At 41.1% G+C, this 25,263-nt stretch overlaps 1 protein-coding gene across 1 annotated transcript in view; it reads left to right on the top strand.

Annotated features, from left to right (window-relative positions):
- The first annotated feature begins 841 nt into the window (after positions 1 to 841).
- The window catches only part of RBM27 (RNA binding motif protein 27), a 45,914-nt gene continuing 21,492 nt past the window's right edge, over positions 842 to 25,263 (top strand). Inside the window, exons 1-11 of the mRNA XM_056862875.1 lie at positions 842 to 945; positions 7,313 to 7,431; positions 9,932 to 10,056; positions 13,428 to 13,519; positions 14,819 to 15,030; positions 15,781 to 16,038; positions 16,850 to 17,080; positions 20,291 to 20,425; positions 22,250 to 22,399; positions 23,617 to 23,764; positions 24,979 to 25,132. Of these exons, the coding sequence (XP_056718853.1) occupies positions 887 to 945; positions 7,313 to 7,431; positions 9,932 to 10,056; positions 13,428 to 13,519; positions 14,819 to 15,030; positions 15,781 to 16,038; positions 16,850 to 17,080; positions 20,291 to 20,425; positions 22,250 to 22,399; positions 23,617 to 23,764; positions 24,979 to 25,132 (1,683 nt within the window). The 5' untranslated portion in view covers positions 842 to 886. The remainder of the gene's footprint in view (positions 946 to 7,312; positions 7,432 to 9,931; positions 10,057 to 13,427; positions 13,520 to 14,818; positions 15,031 to 15,780; positions 16,039 to 16,849; positions 17,081 to 20,290; positions 20,426 to 22,249; positions 22,400 to 23,616; positions 23,765 to 24,978; positions 25,133 to 25,263) is intronic.

Raw genomic sequence — 25,263 nt, forward strand, 5'->3', positions numbered from 1 at the left:
ATACATTTTGCATCGAGCCCATACAAAGCACCTTCCAAAACATACCATAAAGCAAAGGGGAAAATAACAAAAACATATTAAAATAATAAAGCCTTTAATCAAAAGCACACACACGTACAGTTACAAACGCCTCATGCCCAAGTCAGCTTCACTAACTGCGACGGGTCCTGCAGTGTCATTTATCACATTCGGTGCACGTTTGCTCAGTAAGACTCACTACCAGTCAGCGTACACAGAACTGCAACCTTCACGCACGTTCCAGAGGCGATCTTGCATTGACTGGAAATGACTGATTGGAAACACTCTTTTAGGAAGGCAAAGACTGCTGTGCGCGGGAAACTCGGTCCTCTGCATGCTAACCCGAGAGCCGTTGTGAGAAAACACACTCTGCACGTGCTCAGAGGTACTCTTATTTTTACACCGCTTCTTCTCACGCACAGCGATGAAGGCTCGTTGAGGGTTCGTGCAAGCTCGGCCTTCGTCGCTAGCCACCCGCGCGGGAGCTCCGTCAACTCTCCCCGAACCCTCCGCTTCGCCGCCGCACCACACGCCTTTCACGGAAGCTGACTCCACCAAGCTTGCTGCGGCCTTCTTACCCGTGACCCCCGAGCCTTACTCTCAGCGGCTTCTGATTGGCTGGGGTGTCGAAAGGGCCCTGCCGTGCGATTGGCTCCGCCGCAGACCGGGTGCCCGCCCCCCCCCTCTCCGGCACCCAGCAGGTTCGGTCGCGCCTTCGGTTGGCTAGTTCCTGGTCCGAGTCGAGGCCTACGCTCGGCCGGAGAGAGGGGGGGAGGGGCGGGGGCTGTGGCCGGTCACGGGCAACTCGGCGGCGGCGGCGCGACGGGGCGATGCGGCCCGCGGTGTAGCCGTTGCAGCGCCCATCACCATGATCATAGAGAACGTGGACGCGCTCAAGTCGTGGCTGGCCAAGTTGCTGGAGCCAATGTGAGTGCGGGGGGTTGGGCGGGGGGGACGGCGCTCGCGGGTGAGGCGAGGGGTGAGGGGCCAGCCCCTGAGGGGAAGGGGGGAAGGGCCGCGCATGGGGGGCTCAACCAGTGAGGAGGGGCGGTTGGAGTCGCGGGTGCGGGGGGGGGGTCCTTGGGCTCTGTGGGGAGGAAGGCGCGCTTGAGGAGTGGTTGCGCCTGGAAGGTCGGGGGGGGGGTTTGTGGAGCGACGTGGGGGGGTGGCGGCAATGGCTGCTCTGCATTGGGCCGTCCGGAGCCTGGCTTGGTCACTAGGGAAGGAGAAGGGGGTGCGAGGGGAACGACAGAGGCCAGAGTTGAGGTCCGGGGGACAGAGGGCTCCCGTGCGCTTTTCCGGAGCGCCGACGCTCTCCCCCCCCTCCTCCCCCCCTCCTCCCCCCTTCTTTGTGGGGCTCCGCGCCGCCTCCTCGCTCCGCCGAGTGACGGATTGTTTAATAACACACAACGACTTGTCGGGTGTCGTTAGCCGGGAAGCTGCTCTGCAGAACTTCTGCTGGGAAGTGCAAATGTTCGGGCTGCTCTTGCCCCCGCTGCTGGGATTCTGTCGGAGGGGCAAAGCGCTGCCCCCCCCCCTCGCTTTTTCTGTGCGCTCCTCCCTAGCATCAGGGCTGGTGGTAAGCAGAAGGAGACTGTGAAGCGTTCAGGGGCTAGTGTGCAGTCTGTGTTGTTGAGCCGTTCTGAGCTTCAGGGTTTTGTCAGCCCTGCAGCAGGTTTTGGTGAGGCCCGGTTCTGGCGCCTTGTCTGCTCCTTGATGAACCCTTGCGCAGTCTTCAAGGGTGCGCTTTGAGTCTCCTTGGAAGGTGCAGGGGCTTCTAGGGCATGATTTCAGTGGACTCTTAAACCAGCTGCTCCTAGGCTAGTACCCTGCCAGTCCCTGCTTCTGCCCATGCATAAGAAAGTGCCTCTCAAATTGTTTTGGACAACCAGGGGACACGCGAGGTCTTGTGGGGGGGTATCTCATTTTCACATCTTGCTCTCTTTCCCTCCCCTGAAAGCTTCCATAGTCTGTCTCTTTTTCTGGCTTCCTTCTCACCCAACAGCCAGTCTGCCTTTATCTGCCTCCCCATCTTCAGTTTTCCCTCCCCCTGTACCTGGGAAAACTATGGTCCAGATGTGTGGTGCCAGCCACTGGACTAGGCCCACTTGCATGGTAAGAAACCTGTATGGACTTGAGGGGTGTACCTCACCTTCCCCTGTATCCCTGCCCCCACACTATTTTCTCTCTCCCTTCGCATAACAACCTTCGTATCATCTCCCTTTTCCTTGCCTCTTTCTTTCCTTCTCAGCCATTCACCAACCTACCTTTATCTTTCTCCCATCTTCAGCTATATTTATTATTTATTTACTTCATTTATATCACATGTTTCTCCACAGACCAAAGCAGCTTACAGCATTCTCCTCTTCTCCTTTTTATCTTCACAGCAGCCCTGTGAGGTAGGTTAGGCTGAAGGTATGTAACCGGCCCAAGGTCACTTCGTGAGTTGGCATGAACCTGGGTCTCCTAGACCCTAGCCTAAAGCTCTAGCCACTACACCACATGGCTTTTGTAAGGTGGCTGCTGTTGAACAGTAGCAAACAGCCAGGCCTAGGTCAGTCATGCCAGTCATACCAGTTAGTAGCAAGTCACCTGGTGACTGCTGTTGGCTCCAATGAGTCTTCCCTCAAAAGCCAAAACAGCCCCGGTCCTGCTTTTACTGTCAGAAACCAGACCTGGAATGCTGTGGTCGCCTAGCAATGGCCACTGAGGGTATCTGTTTCTTAAAGCTACTGGTACTCCTTTTATCATACTGGGTTTTTTAACCTCCCCATTTTTTTATCTTAAGATTTCAGATTTTTCTGCAAACCAGGAGTATTTTTCACGTTTGTAGAAATATCTGTCTTGTCCATTCTGGGCTCCAGTCACTGGATGTAAGTATTCTCAGATCTGGCTGGGTTGAGAATTAGAATATACAAGCCCATAAGGACTTTGGGGGGCATCTCATTTTCCTTTCCCCCCACTATTTTCCCTTCCCTGAAAGCCCCTATAGCTTCTCCCGTTTTGCTCTTTCCTTCCCACCCACCAGCCAACCTACCTTTATTTGCCCACCCCCCCTTAGCTTTTCCTCCTTCTCTCCCCCTGGCAGCCTATCTCCAGGAAAACTCTGGTCCACAGATTTTGGCCCTGTTGACAATTGCTGATAATGATCAGGAAGATGCCCAGTGCCTATATTAATCCTGGGGATAATAGCAGCAAAAGACTGTAGCCTCTGTTCCTTGCTTGTAGACCTTCTGGTGTCATCTTATTGGCCACTGTGTGAAGCAGGATGCAGGACTAGGATACCTGTTGGTCTGATCCAGAATAGCTATTTACATTCTAGTTTTCTCTTTTGGTAGTTTTCAAAGTTAATGAAGGGATCAGGTTCTTGAATGACTGTATAGTATGATCAGGCATAGAATTATGTTATGGCTGTATTGCTGTCATTATTTCACACTAATTTGCATATATCCTTGCAGCTGGAGTTTGTAAATTAATCTGATCTGTCAAGCTGTCATTTAAATGTTCTTACCCCTTGCCATTTTAAATCCAACACAGTGATGCTTAGAAATTATGGACAGGATCCTTACATTATCCTGATTCCTAAATTCTTGCATTTGGATTGTTAAACTGTCCCCCTGACCCTGATGAAATTAATATTCCACTTGCTTTCGATTAGATTCTGAGTTCAGTGAATTAGTTTTTCTACCAATACTTTTATGGCAAAATGAAGTGAGTTCCCTGAGGAAAAAGCGATCCTGAATTGTATGTATATGCACAAATAGCCATGTTTCCATCTCATTCGTGGATTTTAATGTGTATTTTTCTTTCACATAGAGTTGTGGAAAATTTTATAAATGTCTGCACAGTTCTTTAAAGATAATTCAAGTGCTGATTATTCAGTCTTTGTGTATGTTGTTGGCTTTAGTGTGCATTACATATCCTCCACAATGCTAATTTATCATTCAACAATGCAGCAGCATATAAATGCTATATTAAAATTATAGTTGGGAAAACGTCACCCCCAAACATCTGAATAATTTTGACACTGCATAATTGCAGGGCACTGCCACAACTAACCAAGTTCCCAACTACTTTATAGTGTATTTAATTGTGCATAGCAGTCATAGGGCAAAAATATGTGGTTAGACTCTATACAGCAGGACATTGGGCTAAAACTGATTTTTCAAAAATTATAGTTAGGGTCTTGCTGAAACTTACTTTTTGATCATTATATGCATGTTGCGGGAGGTGCATGTACGTGTTTTCAATTTTTGCTTTTAGGACGAGTCAAACTGAGTTTTCAGTAAAACAGTAAATACAAGGTTCACTGAAGCATAATGTATGCGTGCTTAAAGTAGGAAACTGTTGTATATTGAATCACAGTATTGGTTCTTAAACTGAATGTGGCAATTGCCAATTACTGTGTCTTCTCACTGGCAGTGGTTCTCCAGTAGACCAGGGTTAGTACTTTGTAAACTGGAACAAGAGAGCAGCTTAGACTGTTTGCCTTATATTATCAGAAGTGTCATTCTGGATTACCTTGAAGCATTTTGGGTCCTATGTTACTTTCAAGTATCTTTTGAAGATGGCTGTTCTTAGGAGCTTTCAAGAATAACTTTCTGTAAAGAATAGCTGAATGATCTGATCTTGCTAAAGGATTGAAATCAATCAGATATAATCTTGGTGTCTAAATTTTGTCATTCTATCATAGTAGTAAGGGTATTAAATGAATTGGCTGAATGGGGAATAGGTGAAGAAGAACGTTTGAGGAAAAGAACAGAGGAATTTAAGAACTGGAACAAGAAAGAGCTAATCAGAGAGGCTGTATGCTATTGGGTGGGTGGTATTAGAGAGGCTGATGAAGGACAGGGCTGCCAAATAAGTAGGAATAAAATAGATAGAGGACTGAAAAGCTAAGGAGGCCACAAGAGCCAAGAAGCAGTGGGGTTAGAGATGCTGAATTTCATCATCCAGTCATTTGACTGTAAGGTTTTAGTCTACTTCTAACTTATTTTTTGGCGTAGTCTTCCAATTCTGTAATCTTAGACCTATTGGACTGTTTATTGGATAAAATATTGTCGAAGGCTTTCACGGTCAGAGTTCATTGGTTCTTGTAGGTTATCCGGGCTGTGTAACCGTGGTCTTGGTATTTTCTTTCCTGACGTTTCGCCAGCAGCTGTGGCAGGTATCTTCAGAGGAGGAACGTCTGGACCCTGCCACATACAAAAAACTAAAACGAGATCCAACTTGCAAAATTACCAGGAAAACTAGCATACTGATCAAGAATTCCACTCTTCATCCGGACACACACAGAAAATTATACAAGACAGAAGCACAACCACCACAATTATATGGAGTACCTAAAATTCATAAGGATTCCGTCCCACTCCGACCCATCGTGAGCGCCATTGGTTCCCCAACATATGAATTAGCTAGATATTTGACCACCCTCCTACAGGACCACATTGAAAAAACCACTTCTTACATCAAAGACTCAACTCACTTCATCAACAAAATCAGTCCGTTGAGACTCAATCCACAGGATATATTAGTCAGTTTTGATGTTGTATCCCGCTTTACCAAGGTTCCAGTAAAAGACACAATCTCATTGATTAACCAGATTTTTCCAGAAGATATAACAGCCTTATTTCACCATTGTCTGACAACAAGTTATTTCCTATGGGATAAAGAATTTTATGAACAGATTGATGGAGTAGCTATGGGAAGTCCACTCAGTCAAGTAATAGCAAACTTTTACATGGAATATTTTGAAAAGACAGCATTAGAATCGGCACCTTACAAACCTACAGTCTGGTTCAGGTTCGTAGATGACACATTTACTATTTGGAGCCATGGTGAAGAAAAATTAATGGACTTTCTAAACCATCTTAATAATATCCATCCAAACATTCAGTTTACCATGGAAAAGGAAATTGAGGGTAAACTCCCATTTCTTGGTACCCTTGTCATCCGTAAAACAAACTTTCAGTTAGGTCACAAGGTCTACCGGAAACCAACTCACACAGATCGCTACTTACACAAAAACTCCAACCACCACCCCCGACAGAAAAGAGGAATAATCAAAACATTAATGGACCGTGCAAGACGGATCTGTGAACCACAGTTTCTCAAGGAAGAAACTAATCATCTAAATCACGCACTGCTACCAAACGGCTATTCCAAGAATGAAATCAGAAGGGCCATTAAACCAAACAAAAATCAGAAAACTCAGGAAAAACAGTCTCCCATAGGAAAGGTATTCTTGCCATTTATTAAAGGAGTCACTGATAGGATGGAGAAACTTTTGAAAAAACATAACCTACAAACAGTGTTTAAACCCACCAAGAAAATACAACAAATGCTACGATCAGCAAAAGACAAAAGAGACCCCCTCACCTCTGCCCGAGTATATCGTATACCTTGCAGCTGTGGACAAGTTTACATCGGGACAACAAAACGCAGCATACAAACAAGGATAAAAGAACATGAAAGATACTGCAGACTGGGCCAACCTGAGAAATCAGCAGTGGCTGAACATGGACTGACACAAACAGGACACAGGGTCTTATTCCAAGACACTGAAAGACTGGACAATACTACCAACTATTTTGTCAGATTGCACAGAGAAGCCATTGAAATTCATAAACATCAGCACAACTTTAACAGAAAAGAAGAGAGTTTAAGAATGAATAAGGCTTGGCTTCCTGTCTTGAAAACCTCCAGACTAACAAAGACTACAGTCCACAATAGCCATGCAGATTAGCTTTGGATTTCACACATTAACAGATCACTTCAGGATACAGTGGTTCCATATTAACGTACCACACCCTCATTAGCACATTATCTTGATACTTACAGGACAATGATTAGCACATTACCTTTGTTAGTTTTTGCAGGACAATGATTCAGCTCAAACCCAACCCCTTTCTGACAATATATTACTCTTCCTTGACACTGAGAGACACTGTCCTTCAGTGTTACTCCTCTGAAGATTCCTGCCACAGCTGCTGGCGAAACGTCAGGAAAGAAAATACCAAGACCACGGTTACACAGCCCGGATAATCAGCCCGGATAATCTACAAGAACCAATGTTTATTGGATATTCTGTGCTATTTGGTTGAACTGTTTTCTGTATTTTGTAACCTGCCTTCAGTCTCAGCAAGGAAGGCGAACCATAAATGAAGTAAAATAACATAAAATGTATGCCAGTTCTTAGGTTTTGATGGTAAGCACACACATTTAGAAGTATGTTTTACCAAAATCAATTAGAGACACCTAAGTAACATGTTAATAAAACTAACTTCTTTCTTAGATGTGATGCTGACCCTTCAGCCTTGGCTAACTATGTTGTGGCGTTGGTCAAGAAAGACAAGCCAGAGAAGGAGCTGAAGGCTTTCTGTGCTGATCAGCTAGATGTCTTTCTACAAAAAGGTATTGTGTGCTAGTTTGTTCATGGCAGCAATTTGTTAATATGGTAAATTAGAAATCTAGGTATGCAGATGAATTGTAGCATGCCAAATATATAAAAGCTTTTTTCGCTACAAAATGACTGTACTACACTCAAGGAAACTTAACTACAGGTATAGGAGTGTGAAAGATCAGGTTTTTATACATCACAGATAGTTAAACTTAGAAACCAAAGCAGTGAGGAGGCAGTTATAAATGCCCTGGGGAGCAACTATGCTAATGTATGGCAGCAGTAAAACAAAAAGTGCTGTGGTAATTTACAGGTTAACTCTTATTGTGGCACAGAACAAAACACTACTTGGCTTTTTTTTTTAGTAGTAATACATACCTTCTGACCTGGTCTTAATTTGAAGAATATTTACCTCTAGTATTTATGTTGCAGTCCGGTGGAAGGCCCAGGCAGCGTCCCTGGGCAGCGCTTTCACAGCATCCAGGCCTCCCCATCAGCGTCCGGCCCATCCTGGATGGCATAAGTAATGCCGGCGCAGGGGGCCCAAACGCTGGCGCAGCCCCTTCCTGGCCTCCAAAGGACTTTCATCCTTGGAGGTCAGGAATGGGCTGTAAGTATCAAATTGGATTAGTTTTGCCTTTTTAGCTAGTTAGTAAACTATATCAGATCAGACATTCTTATGTTCATAGGGAAATTACTGGGGGGGTAAATTGCACTGATAATCCGCAGAACTAATTGGAAGTGAACATATTTGTATATTTTTGGAGAAGTTGGGAGGAAATCTATACATTAATGATGTAAGATTACTGCCTTAAGCAATAATACTTGCTCCAGGAAAAATTGTGCAGAAAGTTATGATGTGGAGTATTTTTCAAGCTTTAGTGTGGTTCCATCTTTGTAGCTTATTTACAGTTACAGTTTACAGATATTGGTTAATCACACTGTATACAGAAAAATGATTTCTTAGTGCACGTGAGAATGTGGCTGGGAAGCAAAGAGATACTTGAATCATACTCAAGATCTTGGGAGCACTTCCTAGGAATGGCAGGTTGCCATGTCATATCACAAACTGCTTTTGGAATGACCCACAATATCCAAAGACGCTTTGCCATGTGGCATCGGACTTACATTTGAGAATAGCAAGCACAAACTTCTTCACTCACATGGAACAAATAGCTCTGTTCTCTGTATCCAAGACTGTGTTTACTATAAAATAAGGAAGTTGGGGCCATTATAAATTAGTGAAGGAGTTTCTGAAAATATTGAAGAAAGCCATTTTTTCCTTTGAAAAAATGCAGTTTGTGCGAAAATGGAAGAATATGTAATCATTCTTGTCAGATCCTAAACCATACTACTTTAAGAATATAAACAACATTGCCTTCACTTGCCTCTTAGAGAAGCCACTGTAATTTCGCTTTCCAATTGCATACCGCCACTTCACCCTCACACTGTTCTTGGTAGTCCATAGCAGGTGGGAGTGGGGAAGTAGAAACAATAACTTTAGTCTAGTGCAGCTCTGCTCATCTGAGATAGAATTCACTTCTGTATAACTTTATACACAAAATTGTACTGTGAGCTTTACTCAAACAATAATTGCAAATACATCCAGTGTTCCAGCTGAAGCAGCAAGCTGGTGCACCTTAAGGTACTTAAGGATGTCTTAGTTTTGTCAACTGGGAAAGCAAGTTTTGATCCCTCTTTCGTACAGGGGGAAATTAGCATCTGCCTTCAGCCGAACAGATCACAACATCAAGTGCCGTTAATAAATCTGGATATGAAGTTAAATTTTGAGGTAGCAGTACCCTACTGAAGAGTTCCATGTTGTTAAGCTAAGTAAATATAATAGAAGTTGTGTTTAACAATGGGAAGAAAACCTCCAGACTAACAAAGACTACAGTCCACAATAGCCATGCGGATTAGCTTTGGATTTCACACATTAACAGATCACTTCAGGATACAGTGGTTCCATATTAACATACCCTCATTAGCACATTATCTTGATACTTACAGGACAATGATTAGCACATTACCTTTGATACTTTTTGCAGGACAATGATTCAGCTCAAACCCAACCCCTTTCTGACAATATATTACTCTTCCTTCACACTTGACACTGAGAGACACTGTCCTTCAGTGTTACTCCTCTGAAGATGCCTGCCACAGCTGCTGGCGAAACGTCAGGAAAGAAAATACCAAGGCCACGGTCACACAGCCCGGATAACCTACAAGAACCAATCTTACATAGTTGTTAGAAAACATTTTGAGGCAGTAAAAGAGCAGTTTAAAAAGGCAGTTTAAAACAATATTTTGTACTCTGAGTTGAAAATAGTTTAATCATCTTTATATAATACAAGTATTTTGTAAGTGATGTTCATTTGCTTCCAAAACTTTCAGTTTTTCAAGTGAAAAACTGCCAAAATGCCCTGAGGACAGGAAAGTGTTTCCTCCAGTTTTCTTTCCAAATTTTCATATTTTCATTCTTGAATGATCTTTTTTGCATGCTTTTTGTGCCAGAAACATCAGGGTTTGTCGATAAACTGTTTGAGAGCTTGTACACCAAGGATTACCTATCTCCCAATGAACCAGCAAAACCAGAATCTAAGCCTGCAGGACAAGGAAAAGAAGAAATCAAAGAAGAGGTAATATTAAAATTTCTCTGTATCCTGCTTGGGAGAGAACCTGCCTTTATATGTATTTAATATGTTTCCCCATTGGATATTAAAGCAAGCAAAGAAACTGAAGAAAGAAAAGTTACTTTTATGAATATGTTACTTAGGCTAATTAAACCCCTGTTTAAGACATATTTGAGCAACAAAATAACTTATCTGGGGGCCAGCTTGACCATACATTTTTTAAATATTAAGCAAAGTGGGCCATTCTTGTTCTTATTTGAATCCATTTGTTAGCATTCTTTACTGTGGGGGTCAATGTGTGCTTGTAGACTAGGTTGTTGATAGGGCTCATATTCATCTTGAATGAACAAAGGTAAGTGGCTAAAGCTAGGTCCCTTGTTGGCAGGTATTATATGTGCCGCTAAAAAAGGAGGCTGACTTGCTGTGTGGCTTCAGATATGCAGTTATTCAGTCCCTGCTCCAGAAACCAAAGTGTAGAGTTGATTCTGTAGTTAGTTATAAAAATGTAAAATTTAGGAAATTGTGAATGGAAAAGTCATTGGGGGGCATATTACCATTCATTTATTTATTTAGATAATTTATATTCCACTAGTTCACAACTAATACAATGAAGCCCCAAAACTCAAAGACGTGCAAAGACATAAAAGCAGCATAAAGTAAAATAGTCTACAACAACATAAATTTAAAAAGTCTTCTGGCTCTGAGCAGACACTAAAACCCCTTAGTTATAAGCTTGGCTTTCTGTCAATTACAGTCCTCCCTAGATGGACTCACTCAAGCCTGAAATTCTTCCATATGCTGGTATATGTTTCTGTTTGTGTGGTGTTTCAATTACCAGGGTTTCAACTGGTACTGAAAGTGTGTTACAGCATATAATGTATACTGTGTGGGTTGTCTTTAAATGTTTTAACTCTCAGTCCTTTTACGTGATGTAAGGAAAAAATCCAAATTAAGTTATTTAATAACAATCTCAAGGATTGGAATAGTGCTATGGAGACAGATTGCACTGGGGAACAGTAATATTTTGTATCTCACTATGTAATCTTTATTTAAATACTTATACCCCACTTTTCTGCCCAATTAGGAGCCTAGGTATCTTACATTGTTGCTTTTCCTCTTACCTGTGAAACAATCCTGTTAGGTAGGTTAGACTGAGATATAGTTACTAATCTGAGGTCACACACCAAGCTTCCATGTCAGAGTGGGGGTCTGAACCTAGTCTCTCAGATCTGAGTCTCAGACACTGACCTCTGCGTCATGAAATGTCACTTCGTTTTACAGTGGCAAAAAAGGCGCAGACTTGCTGCTCACTTTTCCTTACCTCTTATTCTGGTTGTTAGCATCTCAGGATAGGGTCCTCTTTTTAAGATTATACAGTGCAGAGCACAGTGGCTGTTAGTCAGGGAGTAAGTATACTGGGGTAAAGGACTGTAGCATAGTATCTCTTAGCTTCAGATGGACTGGCCTGGTTTAAGTGATGAACACATTACTTGTAAAGAACTTTGCTATACTTAGATAAGGTCAAATGAGAGATGATATCTTTGCTTCATGCAGTTCTACCCCACCCCCATCTCATAGGCATGTATATCCTGTAACATTAAACGGGAGTTTTTATTCTAGTTCTGAATGTTTTCCTTTATTATAAAATGATTAATTGAGGAATACTTCCGGTATGTTTAGAACAACCTTTTGGACTTTCTGTAGACTTATTCAGTATCCTTTGTCACTGTTTTGCTGTCTTCCTTTCACAATGATTATGAACAGATATGACTTGCATTATGTGATGAAAGTTAATGGCTTTGAGAATGCAAAACTAAATTACTGTAATGCATTCTCTACAGACCTGCTATGAGTGACTGCAACTTTTGTGCTTATAGGGGCTAATAACCCACAAAAACATGCTTTGTTATTTTTTTTAAAAAAACTGTTTAAAAGCCAGTTTGTTTAGTTCAGAAGCTAGGGAAGCTGTGCACTGTGTGGGGGGCATTTTTCGTTTGGCTGTGAACAGTTGCTAGATGAGAATTAGAATGCTAGCCTTGATTTTAAAAAGTCTACTGCAAGAGTGGCAGCAGTGTTGGTCCTAAAGGAACAGGGCCAGTGCAGATCTATAACTGCTGTATCTCTGAATTGTGCAAATTCTCCACCCTTGACAGACTAGGTTTGCACTGGCCCATGGGTACAATCCAGAATTGTTCAGTTAGGTATGCCGTAGCGAAGTAGCTGTGATTGATAGAACAGGTTTAGCTCACGTAGTTGCAGAGTTTCAAAATGTGATAGATTGTTAAATGAGGAAAAAATAAAGATGCAAATTAAGAAAAAAATCCACTGTAATGTTTAGTATGCTTTTCAAAGACTGACTTCTACTTTTTCATATTTGAGAAAACCTCTTAAGAAGAATACTGTCTTATTGCAAGATGTGCACTCTCTAATTCCATATTCAGTGTCAACAGAAATAACAGGCATACCATGGTTTGAAAAGGTTCTGAAGATACCCAACATAATTCCATATTCAAAGTGAAGCTGATCTGGGCTTGGCCAGTGACTGCATGGAGTACACACTTCTACATATTTGAGCCCACACAAAGAATAGGTGACAGTCCTGCTTACAGAGCTTCAATCAAATGATAGGAAGTCATGCGACATCAATTCCATGTGACTGGAAGAGGATGGCTTGAGTTATGACCTAATGGGTGTCATTGTGGTCACTAGAATAAGAGATCCATGGACAGGAAGTACAAGTTAAACACCAGGAGGTATTTCACAGTGGGTAGCCGTGTTAGTCTGTTTGCAGTAGTCAAAAAGGGCAAGAGTCCAGTAGCACCTTAAAGACTAACAAAAATATTTTCTGGTAGGGTATGAGCTTTCGTGAGCCACAGCTCACTTCTTCATCTGAAGAAGTGAGCTGTGGCTCACGAAAGCTCATACCCTACCAGAAAATATTTTTGTTAGTCTTTAAGGTGCTACTGGACTCTTGCCCTTTTTGACTACCAGGAGGTATGTCCCAGTGAGGAACAAGCCAAAGGTTGGAGCCATGGAAGAATCCTTTCCACCACTGTAAGACTTCACCTTGGCATCCTGTGACTCCTCTCAGCATGTGTGAAAATAGAATCAAGGAGAGAGGGTACCCCTGCTTACTGTGTATGCATGCTAGCAGCAGGGCCTTCCAAAAGGCTGCAAGAGAGGTAGCAATTCTATAGGTATTTATGACCCAGTTGAGGTGTCCTAGCCCATAGTCTGAAGACTACTGCTCTAATTTTTATTGCATTCCTTCTGCTTGTGAATTTAAGTGTCTATTAGGTGAAGTGTCCACAGCCTTTTTTCTGTATTTTTGTAAGGGAGAACTGGTAGGAGATAATGATTTGCTGTTTTGTCCTTAGACGTTTCAGGAATCTTTTGAAGAAGAGCGAGAAGGCAAAAAGAAGAAATATACTAGCCCACAGAAAAACCGTTTGGATATTAATGAACAAAGGTTAGTGTTATTTAATAATGTGTACCCTCTTTTTTGTATTCTGATTACACATTGTTGCTGTTTGTTTTTGTCTGTTCCTTTAAGAAGAATGTTATTGCGGAAATAATTTCCCCATGTGGATCTGCTTGGCACAGAGGAGCAAATGGCTGTTACCTGGCGTGGAAAATGGGGGAGAAATTCCCGTACTTTGCAACTGCTCTGTTCCTTTGATAGAGTAGTTCCAGGAATGTGCAGTCTTGACTGATTTATTTTTGGTCCTTTTTTTGTTGTGTTCAGTCATTTTAAATCAATGCATAATCATACAAAATAATAGAATTCAGCATGCAAACCATGCATATTATTAAGAACAAGATGAGTGATACTATTAGTAGAGAACAGTAGCCACATGAAATTGCTTAGGCCTGTCACTGAAAGGTGCATAAGGAAGTTGCTTGGAGGATCTTGTTCAGTGGGGAATTCTATAATATAGCTGTGACGTACTAAATGCTGTCAGGGTTTCTTTGAAAAGCTCTTCACAATGCTGATCTGGAATGGAGGGGATGGCCAGAGAGTACCTGGACTGAATGCAAACTCCTTCTTTAACTCCTTCCGCCCCACCTGAAGGTTCATGAGAACTGAAAGTAACTTCTTCATTCCAACCGTGATCACTCTTTGGAATAGCAAGTGCAAGTGTCTGGTACTCATAGTTTTGTGGAGAAGCTTTTCAAATTACATATAATGGCTGTGTGAATCCTTCTGCCACCCTGTTGTTATTTTGCCACGTCCCCTCACCAAAAGAGCCTTTTACACTGCCCCTGAGATTTGTAAAAAAAAATTCATCCTAAATAACTTCTTGTACTTCAGGATTAGTCAAGAAAAGTACCAACTTAACTCACCATTACTGAGTTGCATTTATTTGGCCTTCTAGTGAATGTCACTTAAAATGTTGTTTCTGATGCTTCAGAGTTTGATGTTGAAAGCCAGGTATTTAAGGTAGTTTTCTAGCTGTGCCAACAAAAATTAACATGGTTGGTTTTCATGTGTCATTAAGCACCCTTTGGGAGTGTGGTGGCTTTAGGACTAGTATGCCTGTCAGGCTTGTGTCCAGATTAATTTTATTCTATTTATTTCCATTCTGGTTTCAGTAATTTTCCAGGCTGGATCTATGTTTAGTATACAAAATTTTTTAGATTTTTGCATGAACGGTCTTGTGTTCTATCTTGGCTGTTGGTTTTGACACTGCAAGGGCAAATCACATGTATTTTAAATTTGTTGCATTATAGAAATCCATTTTTCTTTTCTTTCCTTCTTTTTGAACAGAGCAAGAGAAAGAAAAAGAGATGATGGCAAATGGAGAGACTATGATAGATACTATGACCGGAATGACATGTACAGAGACAAATATGATTGGCGAAGAGGAAGAAGTAAGAGCCGCAGTAAAAGCAGAGGATTGAGTCGAAGCCGGAGTCGCAGCAGAGGTAGAAGCAAAGACCAGGATGCAAACAAAGAGCGGGATACAAACAGAAATATTGGTGAGTTGCCAGCATATTATGGCTGAAGAATTTCTGATCCCAGTTTCATAGTAACTGATTTAAAAGCTGTTGGGGGGAACCCTGCATAAATCTTGTTTGTTTTTTTAAGAGAAGTCTTTCATCAACTAGATCTCTTAACGACTTTAGCATGGTACTGGAATTGATTTGGAGAACTAAAGATTTCTGACTTCATTAAAGCCAATTTAGCCCTGTGTTCTGCAGAGTAAGCTAGTCAGGGGACTTCTGTCTGTCTGTCTCTGTCTCTCTCTTTTAATTTGTTCTCAGGAGTATTCTGCGATAACTGAACCTTCTATTATACTTTTCCTGCTGGTAGAGACCAGTGGTATAAATTGCTGTGTTCTTTTAGCAGGGAAGAGGTTTCTGGTTTCTATTTACCAATGGATTTTTTTTTTAAGACTCTCAGGCCTTCGTAAGTATTTACCTGTGCAGCAAGCTTTGAGGGGGAAATCTGTTCATTGAAATTATGTACAAAAAGAAAATCAATTTTTTTTTAAAGAAGATGGTTTAGTTGGAGTGAGTAACAAGTGGAGTGTTAGCATTTTATTTTAAGAGTTAGCCAAGTTAGCCAAGTTCAAGCCTTTCAACAAAATTAACCAGTCAGAGCTTAGACTTTTTAATATACCAAGCTGACATACGTGGTGTTCCTGTTATGTGCAGTTGTCTTAGAAAAAATGTGAAAAATGCGGAAAGAGCATAGAAACGTACCTAATTTGTTTTTGTTTTTAACAGAGCACAGAGAGAGAGCCAAATTCAAGAGTGAAAGGAGTGACATGGAAAGCTCATATAACCCAGTATCATTGTCTCTTGCTAACTCTACTGAGCAGTATTCCTCTGGTGCACAGTGTATTCCCAGTGCTGTTACTGTGATTGCACCTGCTCACCATCCTGAAAACACAACAGAAAGCTGGTCAAATTACTACAACAATCATTCTTCTAACTCGTTTGGCAGAAATGCTCCACCAAAAAGGCGTTGTCGAGATTATGATGGTAAGTCTAACTTCTGTTTCCTCCTGGTGGTCCTTCAGTCTCTAGTCTCATGTGGGTATTTCCCTTTTAACACCTTTTCATGCCATTCTTGTACTGCCAGTTAATAATACAAATGATACTTTGATGGATATACCATGCTTGTTTTGTTTATAAATAATACTTCAATTTTTATGGGAGTGCGGCTTTTTTGGTCTGGTTTTAGATTAGGGTTAGTTTTTCATCCTAACAAGAGTAAATGTTTGCTCATAAATATGGCACATATCTTTATTATCTTTATTATCAGTCATGCTGAATAAGGTTTAATATCTAATTTAGATAACGCTGGGGGAGTCAAATGTTCAGCTATTCCCCAACCCTGCCTTGTGCCATGCTGTGGGAGAGCTAGTTTGCATTACTGCAGTTTGATTCCTTCCCTCTTACCTTCTTAATTTATTTAAATTTAAACTGTTGTGCACTTTCACAGACTTCCTTTGTTAAAAAGCAGGTGTTTGGCACAAGGTAACTTAATGCTAATACTTACCTTGGTCTAAAGTGGTATAGACAGTATCAGTACCATGCAGAGTATTATAGTTGATGCTAATTAGCAAGATTGTATACACTGGAATTAGTACCAGTCTGCAGAAAGGTCAGTACAGAATACTGCCTTTTTGGATTATTCTGAACTTCACCCTCAGATTAGAATTATTTGTTAGCTCATGTAGTATAAGAAGAAGAAGAAAACTTCAGATTTAGAACATCTTTTGAAGATACTCCAGCCAAGATGGCTTATTATTGTTATTACTACAAGTGATGGTTGTGCTTTATTTTGCAGAACGGGGTTTTTGTGTACTTGGTGACCTCTGCCAATTTGATCATGGAAATGACCCACTGGTCGTAGATGAAGTGTCTTTGCCAAGCATGATTCCTTTTCCTCCACCACCTCCCGGGCTTCCTCCACCAGGAATGCTGATGCTGCCCTCACAAGGCCCCGCTCACAACATGAGAATGCCAGGACCGCAAGTACATCCTCGGCCACCACCTCCTATCAGAATTCCTATACCAAGTAAGTTTTTTTCCCCCAAGTATAGCACTCTATAAAGTTGTCTACAAGAGTTACTGTGCCTGTATATTATGTACTGTCTAAATGTAGGGTGCTGTTAAAATGGCAATTGGATTGTTGAAAAATAGTTGTAGGAATCAAAAGATATATGTACTGATAAGGCTGCAATTCTGCACACATTAACGATAGGGTTGTCACCTGGTGAACAGCCAAAGCTCTCTCAATAGTATGATAATACACTAGTAATGAGTACAGTGGGTGAGATCAAATTGCATAATCCATTTTTGGATCTTGGCTACTGCCTTTAATAAATTTGTAAAATGTAAGATCCTTATATTGTCGAAGGCTTTCACGGTCAGAGTTCATTGGTTCTCGTAGGTTATCCGGGCTGTACCAAGACCACGGTTACACAGCCCGGATAACCTACGAGAACCAATGTAAGATTCAGCAGGTCATTTCTAAAAGCCCCCCCCCCTTCCAGGAATAAGAATAAACTGCCCTAAGTGTAGAACTGGGTAACTTTTTAGGGTAAAGGGACATCTGAATGACAGAATCAGAGGTGGGGGAAAAGTGAGCACACAGAGATCCCTGATTCATCGATCATAGATGACAGCATAAGGAAGATTAAAGGTTGTGGTTAAAGAAAAACAGGTTCTGTGGGAGACACGGGCAATCAGGAGCAGAATCCTGCACAGTGCCAGACTCTAAATCGGCAACATTGTAATCCAAGCTCCGTGCTGAGGATGGCACTCGGGGAAGGTAAAGACAGACATGAGAACTGCAAAAGAGAATGGTTACAGGGATAGTGGTGGATGGAGGCATGCCAACAGCTGCTGTTTCAGTTTATAGGCCCAGCGCCAGTACTGGCTCTAGAGGTACAGACAGCTGTTGGGGGTATAGTGATAAAGCATTCCATCCTCTGTTCTTCTTTGTGACATGGCAGGTAGATCAAATTCGATTTGGTTCTGTATTTGAACTAGTAGCCTCTTGGAAAATTTGACCTTTTTCTTCCTTTCTTTTTTACCTTTGACTAATAAAAGTCACTTTTTTTTCTTCTCTCCAAAACAGAGATGGTAGAAAAGGGTTACACTGAAGAGCAAAATAAAACAGAATCCAGAGAAGAGCAAAATAGTGAAGAATTTTGTGCCCCCCCTTAAAGATTGAAAGATTTATTGTTATAATTTTTGTGTGTGTGCCACAGCCCAGCTTTTCAGATGTAAAAAAAAAAGAGGCAATAGCATTGCATTTTGGAAAGGATCTACTACTAATACTGTATTTCAGTGAAAACATTTTTAGAGCTAAGCTGCAGGCATAAATTCTACTAATTCTGATAATTATTAGAAACGCCTAAATTCGGCCTCAGAATTATTTGCTGGTTTTGGAGGGGACTTGCCAAAATACAAACTCTGCTAAACTGGAGGTCCAGTTTAGGACTATATCTCCCAAAAATATACAGTGTTATAAATTAGGGCATTCATTAGAGTAAATGAATAATTAAAAGCAAAGGAAAGAACCCTGTTGGATAACACTTAGGTTCCATGTGGACCAGTGACCAATTTTCAGCGGAGGTCAGTTAGATGTTTCCAGAAAGTCCCAAAGTATGAAGCCACCAACTGCATTCAGTGGTATGGGATTCAGTGGTAAGCTATCACTGAACATGGAGATTTCATTTTGTAGAGAGAGTGGGGGTGATTCCCTTAGTATGTGAAGTCGTCTTGCTTCTGCTATTTCTGATCTTGGTACTGAACATAACGTGCTGTCACAGAAGAAGCCTTGGTCAGGTTGTTTGGCAACTCCGCATACTCCTAGGACTAAATGGAAGTTGGAGGCAGGAAAGCAGAGTTGCTTTGATGCCAGAATACAGCTTTCTATAAAGGGGTTTTAAAGGACCTCAAACAACAGGAAACAAATAATTATAGGAGAAGTTCGCAGCAGTGGAAGAAAGGAATGGGAAGACATAGATAAGTTTTGAATAAGCCATTTGCTTGGATAACAGAAGATCCACAATCTCTTGTTCTGGGTTAGTCTGCAGGGGTAATGTATTCTGTTAACTTTGAGCACAATCCTGAAGTGGGGGTAGATCTGTGGCGGTCGGGAGCAGCGGAGCCACACCACCTCCTCCGAGGCTTCCCGGACGCCACAGAGCCTAAAAAAGCATTACAAAAAATAAAACAGTGAAAAGGGAGAAAATGCCCCATTGAAAACAGCAAGGGTGGCGCAGGGGGCATTCCTGGGGCGAAAGGGCTGTGGAATCTGCCTAAAGGAAGCTCCACCCCTGGGGACCCCTCCCCCCATTCTAGTGCAGGCTTTCTCTTCTGTGAAAGCCCTGCTGGCATGGCTGCACTGGTGGTGGGGGCCGGCCGTGCCTGGGGGCTGGCATGTTTGCCTCCACTCTAGCTCCAAAGGAGTTTCAGCCTCCCCTTCAGGAATGGGCTGCCCGGATCCTACCCCTTTTTTCACTCTCACAGCATGTGATGAGACTGAGAATGGCTCCCCAGGCTGATGTTCTTCCTCATTTTACATTCAAGGAGATTTCTGATCAAATAGATCCCATGACTGTTTGAATGTGAGAATCTTAACCTTCAATACTGTTAAGTGATAGACAGGCAAGAGCTTTCCAGTAATAGGTGCTACTCATCCTGGACTTTATCCATCTTGGTATCTCCGTGAGATTTAATCAGACTGTTATATTATAATATTTCTCTTTGTAACGTGAGAAATGCAGATCCAAATCTTGTTTAATGTAACTATTCAGAATCTATTAGATGTACAAATTATCCAGTTAAAAGAATCCCTGAATAATCTTGACCATCATTGTCTGAGGGAGCACCTTCACCCATAAAATGTCCTGAAATTTAAAATGAGCCAATGAAGCAGTGCTTTATATTCCAGCTCTTAATGGTGCTAAACTGGTTTCCAGAGGAAGCAGGGCCTTTTCTGTTAAAGCCCTGGAACTCTGAAATGAGCTTTTAAATAATGTAGTTTATTTCACTGAGTTTGTTCGAGGGACACCAGTGGAAGCACTCTTACCGTATACCATTATCCTTTTTGGAAGTACTTTTTTTTTCTTGAGTGCTGTTTTTAAATAACTGAAAACTATTAAGATTGGCATTTTTAATTCTTTCATGAAATTGTTGTAAGGTTCCTGTATGCACTACTGTGTGAACTAAAACTGGTATAAAACCTGACTTAGTTTTTATTATTTCATTACAGGGCCACCTTTGTCACAGTCGAGTTTGATAAACAACCGTGACCAGCCAGGTACAACTACGGTGCCTAGCCTTGCACCTGTAGGAGCAAGACTACCTCCTCCTCTACCCCAAAACCTATTATATACAGTATCCGAATGTAAGCAAATGTAATTTTGTACTCGTGGTTAGAGTAGTATGTGTGACTGTTGACATTGCACATCATAATTTTTCTTGCATCTTTCATAAGTCATTGTACACATGATAAATTTCTAAATGGATAAAAGGAAACTGTGTATATTATCTCTAGTACTAAAGGGACATGCCCTTATTTATATATACATACAGCATTAATCCATTTAGGATTATCTACCATGTACACACCCTAAATTGAGTATATCATATGTTTTCATATTATAAAGATTGCTATCAATACCTTTTTCTTCAAAAGCATTTTTTAGGATACTTGCCATGTCTGAAATGGCCCTTAGCATGAAGTAAAAGATCAAAGACAAGTCTCCCAGTAGGTAATGGGGAGAGAACCAAAGTCAGTGCCCAAAATTACAGTAATACTGTACTATGCAAATTTAAGAACTGGATGTAATGGAATATGTAAATCATGTATGTAAATACAACTGTATTTCATGTCCAAGACCACTGATAGGTTTTACAAGAAGATATAGGACAGAGTGAAGCAGAAAACTTTGCACAAGAAATATGCTGTACCAAAAGAAAAGATCAATTTAATTGCACTCAGAATAAATTATGCAAATCCACACAGTTCTGCATATCTGTCCCAGTTCCCAGTTGAATTCTTGATGTAGCTCAACATTTTAGCTTCCATGAAATTTATGTTTTTCAGAAATTTATTTTTAAGAGTCAACTTGTAGCAGGAAAGAAAATTACAACCAAATATAAGGAAATACATCAGACACTTTCATAGGCTAGAGATCATACTCAGGTTGTGAAGGAGGGTACAGGCATGTCATCTGCACCATACTCATAACATTGATAGAGGCATATTTAGTGGGCTAAATCATATTTAGTGGGCTAAAAAGGAAAAATTACCTTTGAAAAGGGATGTATGAATAGGACAACTTGGTCCTCAGTGTGGGGCTCTGCATGACACACAAGGTTATGAGTATAGTGTTGTGGTGTTCATTCCACCACCACAGGAACACAGTCCAGATCTTAAGTAAGCACCTAAACCAGGCCATAGGTAAAAAGTCTTTCGTGGATGTATGACCTGTGTACTGATGATTTGTTGAATATATTCATTTTTATGCAGGTTTATATAATAATTTGGCATTCCCTTACAAATGATTTATATGTGTTGGGATAAACATTGTTGAGTGTGCAGTTGGAATAATTATTTGAATCTATGCATCATTCACAGAAACCTTGTGTAACTGTGTCTAACTTACTTTTGCATTTGAACATAGCCTTTTTAGCCTCCTGAGGTTTGACAATTTCTTCTTCAGGCACAAGTGTTCCTCTTTCCCGGCCTCTCTGTTGCTGGTTGAATAAGAAATGTTCCAAAATACTTCGAGATTCTTTCAGGCCGTTAATGTTGGCACTTTGGCACAGTCATATTCTTTCTTGGGTAATACATGAAATATTAAGGGAGAGTTATGGTCTTTATGCTGAAGTGAAGGGACTCGCATAGCATGCATTCATTTGAATTTCTTTTTTAAAGCTCACCTCAGTTTTTTCAACAGGAATGTGTCAGAGCTCATAGAAGCCAGTCAGTGTTTTCTGAAATTGAAAAACTGCTATATCCAGTACAAGTTTTTTTCTGGATCCACAATTTAGGTAGTCCATCCGCTTCCTAGAACTGCAGAAATTACTGAAGTAGAACTTGAAACTTTGAAATAATTATGTATTCTAATCCTGTGCTTTGTCAGAAACCCTAGCCTAAGTGCATAGAATTGCTCACTTTCAACTAATCAGAAATTCATCCCCTATTTTTTCTCTCTAACAATAGACACATACGAACCAGACGGCTATAATCCAGAGGCTCCTAGTATTACTAGTGCTGGTAGATCTCAGTATCGACAGTTCTTTTCAAGAACACCAATGCAGCGTCCAAATCTTATTGGCCTGACTTCTGGTGAGATGGATACAAATCCAAGAGGTGAGATCTTGTCTCCTTGTTCCTGTCACCAGGCATACGCTTTAGGAGGCAGCTTTACCGTCTTGATAATTCTTGGAAGATGGACAAAAGTTGTAATGAAAGTCTTTGTCTTGCTTTCTATGTACTATGCTTTTCTTTCCTACAAATCTTTAATCTGACAAAGGTGGGCAACGGAATCATACTGCAGCCAGTGCTGCTCACTTACTACTAGTTTTCCACATAGCCGTAATAGTGCAGCATGAGACTGATGTCTTCTGAGACCTTATCCTAGAAGAATGCTGCGATGGTGTATAAAATAAGTCTTTGGGGCTCTGCATCTCCAGCCATATCTCCATTAATATAGTATGCTAGAGCATGTCTGTCCCCATAGTTCAAGCTTCTCTGGGAAGCATGGAAACTGAAAACCTGCTGGACCACAAGACTTCCCAATTTATTATACTGGCATTCTCAGTCCTTTTTTAGTGAGTACTTGTCCCTCATTTTGCAAACAAAATGAGGTTTGTTGAATTGCCATTCACAGCTCTACAATTACATTGAAGTTTCTAATGATCCGAACTTTGCGGTTCTAAGAATAGGATGAGTAGGCTACCACTTAAACTCCCGGTCCTAAAATGGCACTTAATTTGACTGTTCTGATCTTGCAAATATGGGTAGTTTAATTTGTCTGGGGTTTCAGCCCCCCTCCCTGGCCTAAAATAATGGCTAGAAGGAAGGGTATACGTCTAGAAATGCTGCTAGTGTTGTGCTAGATCAGAAGATATATTTTTATCTTCATTTGCATTCTCTTCTTCCTTTCCTTGGTCTTGGTATTTGTCTATGCGTAGAATAAAGCTTTATAAAATTGAAAGCAGAGGCTCTTAGAGGTCCCTTTTGCTAATTTTCCACCTTTGGGCCTCTCAGTTTATTGCTGCCCAGAGCACAGGAAATAGGCTGGGCTGCCGGTCTTCCTGATTTGAGGAGCACACCCTCCATGGCAGAGAGTCCATGCTGTATCAACCGTTGAAGCAAAGAGTAAAGGTAGCTCAAGTCATGGCAGATTTCTGATCTCAAAGGAGCAGGAGTTGTGTATGGGGCCACATAATTGCACAAGATCTTGTTTTTTGGGAAATGTGTGTGTGTGTGTGTGTGTATATCAGAAAAGTTTGCTCTTACTCATTTTGCCATTTTATAAATATGCCAGTCCACTGCAGATAATACACTTATGCTTTCTCCTCCAGCTGCTAATATTATCATCCAGACTGAGCCTCCAGTTGGCATAGTGAGTAACAGCACTAATGTATCCAGAGTGGTGCTTGAGCCCGACAACAGGAAGCGAGTTTCAAACATTGTAGAAGGACCATCTGCAAAGAAACCCTGGATTGGAAGGTAAGAGTTTGTGTCAGTGAGCAAGTAATACAAAGAAATTAACTTTGTTTAGTTTGATAATTATTTAATTTCACTTAGAGGTATCTTTATGGGAAACAATTTATGCATATTAGAGTTACAGAGAATGAATTCTTTCAGCTTGTTCCTCCATGACTACTGTGACTACATAGCTTTACTTACAAGCTTTCTCAGCCATCCCGTGATATTGGTGGCTTGATTTAGGTTTAATTTCATCCCATTCTCCAGGCTTAAGGCAGTTTACTGGATATCTTTGTTATTTTGCTTCTGAGGCACATTAAATTCACAAAAAGTTCATACAGTATGTTTCTGGAGGGACCAGCAACACCTGGGAGTCCAACTGAGCAGACTCTCCCTCACTTTCCTGAGAGCTCCTGAAAAATGGAAGTGCTCAGAGGGCAAAATAAGAGAGAGGCCCAAACCAGGGAATTCTGGAAATGTGTTTTGAAGAAACTGCCAGTGACCTAAAACTACTATACTGTTTTGTTGTCTTTTCACAGTGGGTAGCCGTGTTAGTCTGTTTGTAGTAGTCAAAAAGGGCAAGAGTCCAGTAGCACCTTAAAGACTAACAAAAATATTTTCTGGTAGGGTATGAGCTTTCGTGAGCCACAGCTCACTTCTTCACGAAAGCTCATACCCTACCAGAAAATATTTTTGTTAGTCTTTAAGGTGCTACTGGACTCTTGCCCTTTTTGTTGTCTTTTGGTATCGCTTTTCTTTTATTAGTTTTTTAAACCGCCGTGAATGCACTGACAAAAAGATGGCACATAATTAGAACTTGCAGGCTTATAATGAAATCAATTGATGATAGGTTTAGGATTACAAAAGGAGGCAATTCTTCCAGCAACCAAATGTATTGCCATAGACAGTTATAACTACTGGTGTAGGTGGTTTTAAGAAGGATTACGTGAATTTATAAAGAGTGTGTGTATCAATAACTATTTGTCATGATGGCAAAAAAACTGGATTATTTGAGTAGCAGCCAGCAAGAGTGAGTATTTCCATCTTACCCTGCTTGTGAGCCTCTGGGGGCATCTATCTGTTCTGGATAGTATGCACTTGATTAAATTGAATGTAGTTTGACACAGCAAGGCAGTTCTTAAACTGTTTTGCAGAAGTAAGCATTCCTTTAATGCCTAAGTATCTCAATAAATTGTCTGTATAAAAAAATGTGAGCCTTGTTTTTATTTCTTCAGACAAGCTAATAACAATCAGAATAAGCCGGGATTCCCAAAGAAGAACCAGTATACAAACACCAAGCTGGAAGTTCGTAAAATTCCCCCAGAACTGAACAATATTACCCAGCTGAATGAACACTTCAGCAAATTTGGAACAATTGTCAACATTCAGGTAAATTGATAGTGTGCTAGATGGGGTGTGTGTGAGGGTCTGACATAAATGAAAAGATTGTGTGACCAGTCATACAGCATGCTGCTTTTGTCATACATTATGCTGTTTTATATGGAAGCTATTTAGTCTCC

Source organism: Euleptes europaea, chromosome 1, assembly GCF_029931775.1.
Source record: "Euleptes europaea isolate rEulEur1 chromosome 1, rEulEur1.hap1, whole genome shotgun sequence".
In the NCBI taxonomy this organism is placed as follows: Eukaryota; Metazoa; Chordata; class Lepidosauria; order Squamata; family Sphaerodactylidae; genus Euleptes; species Euleptes europaea.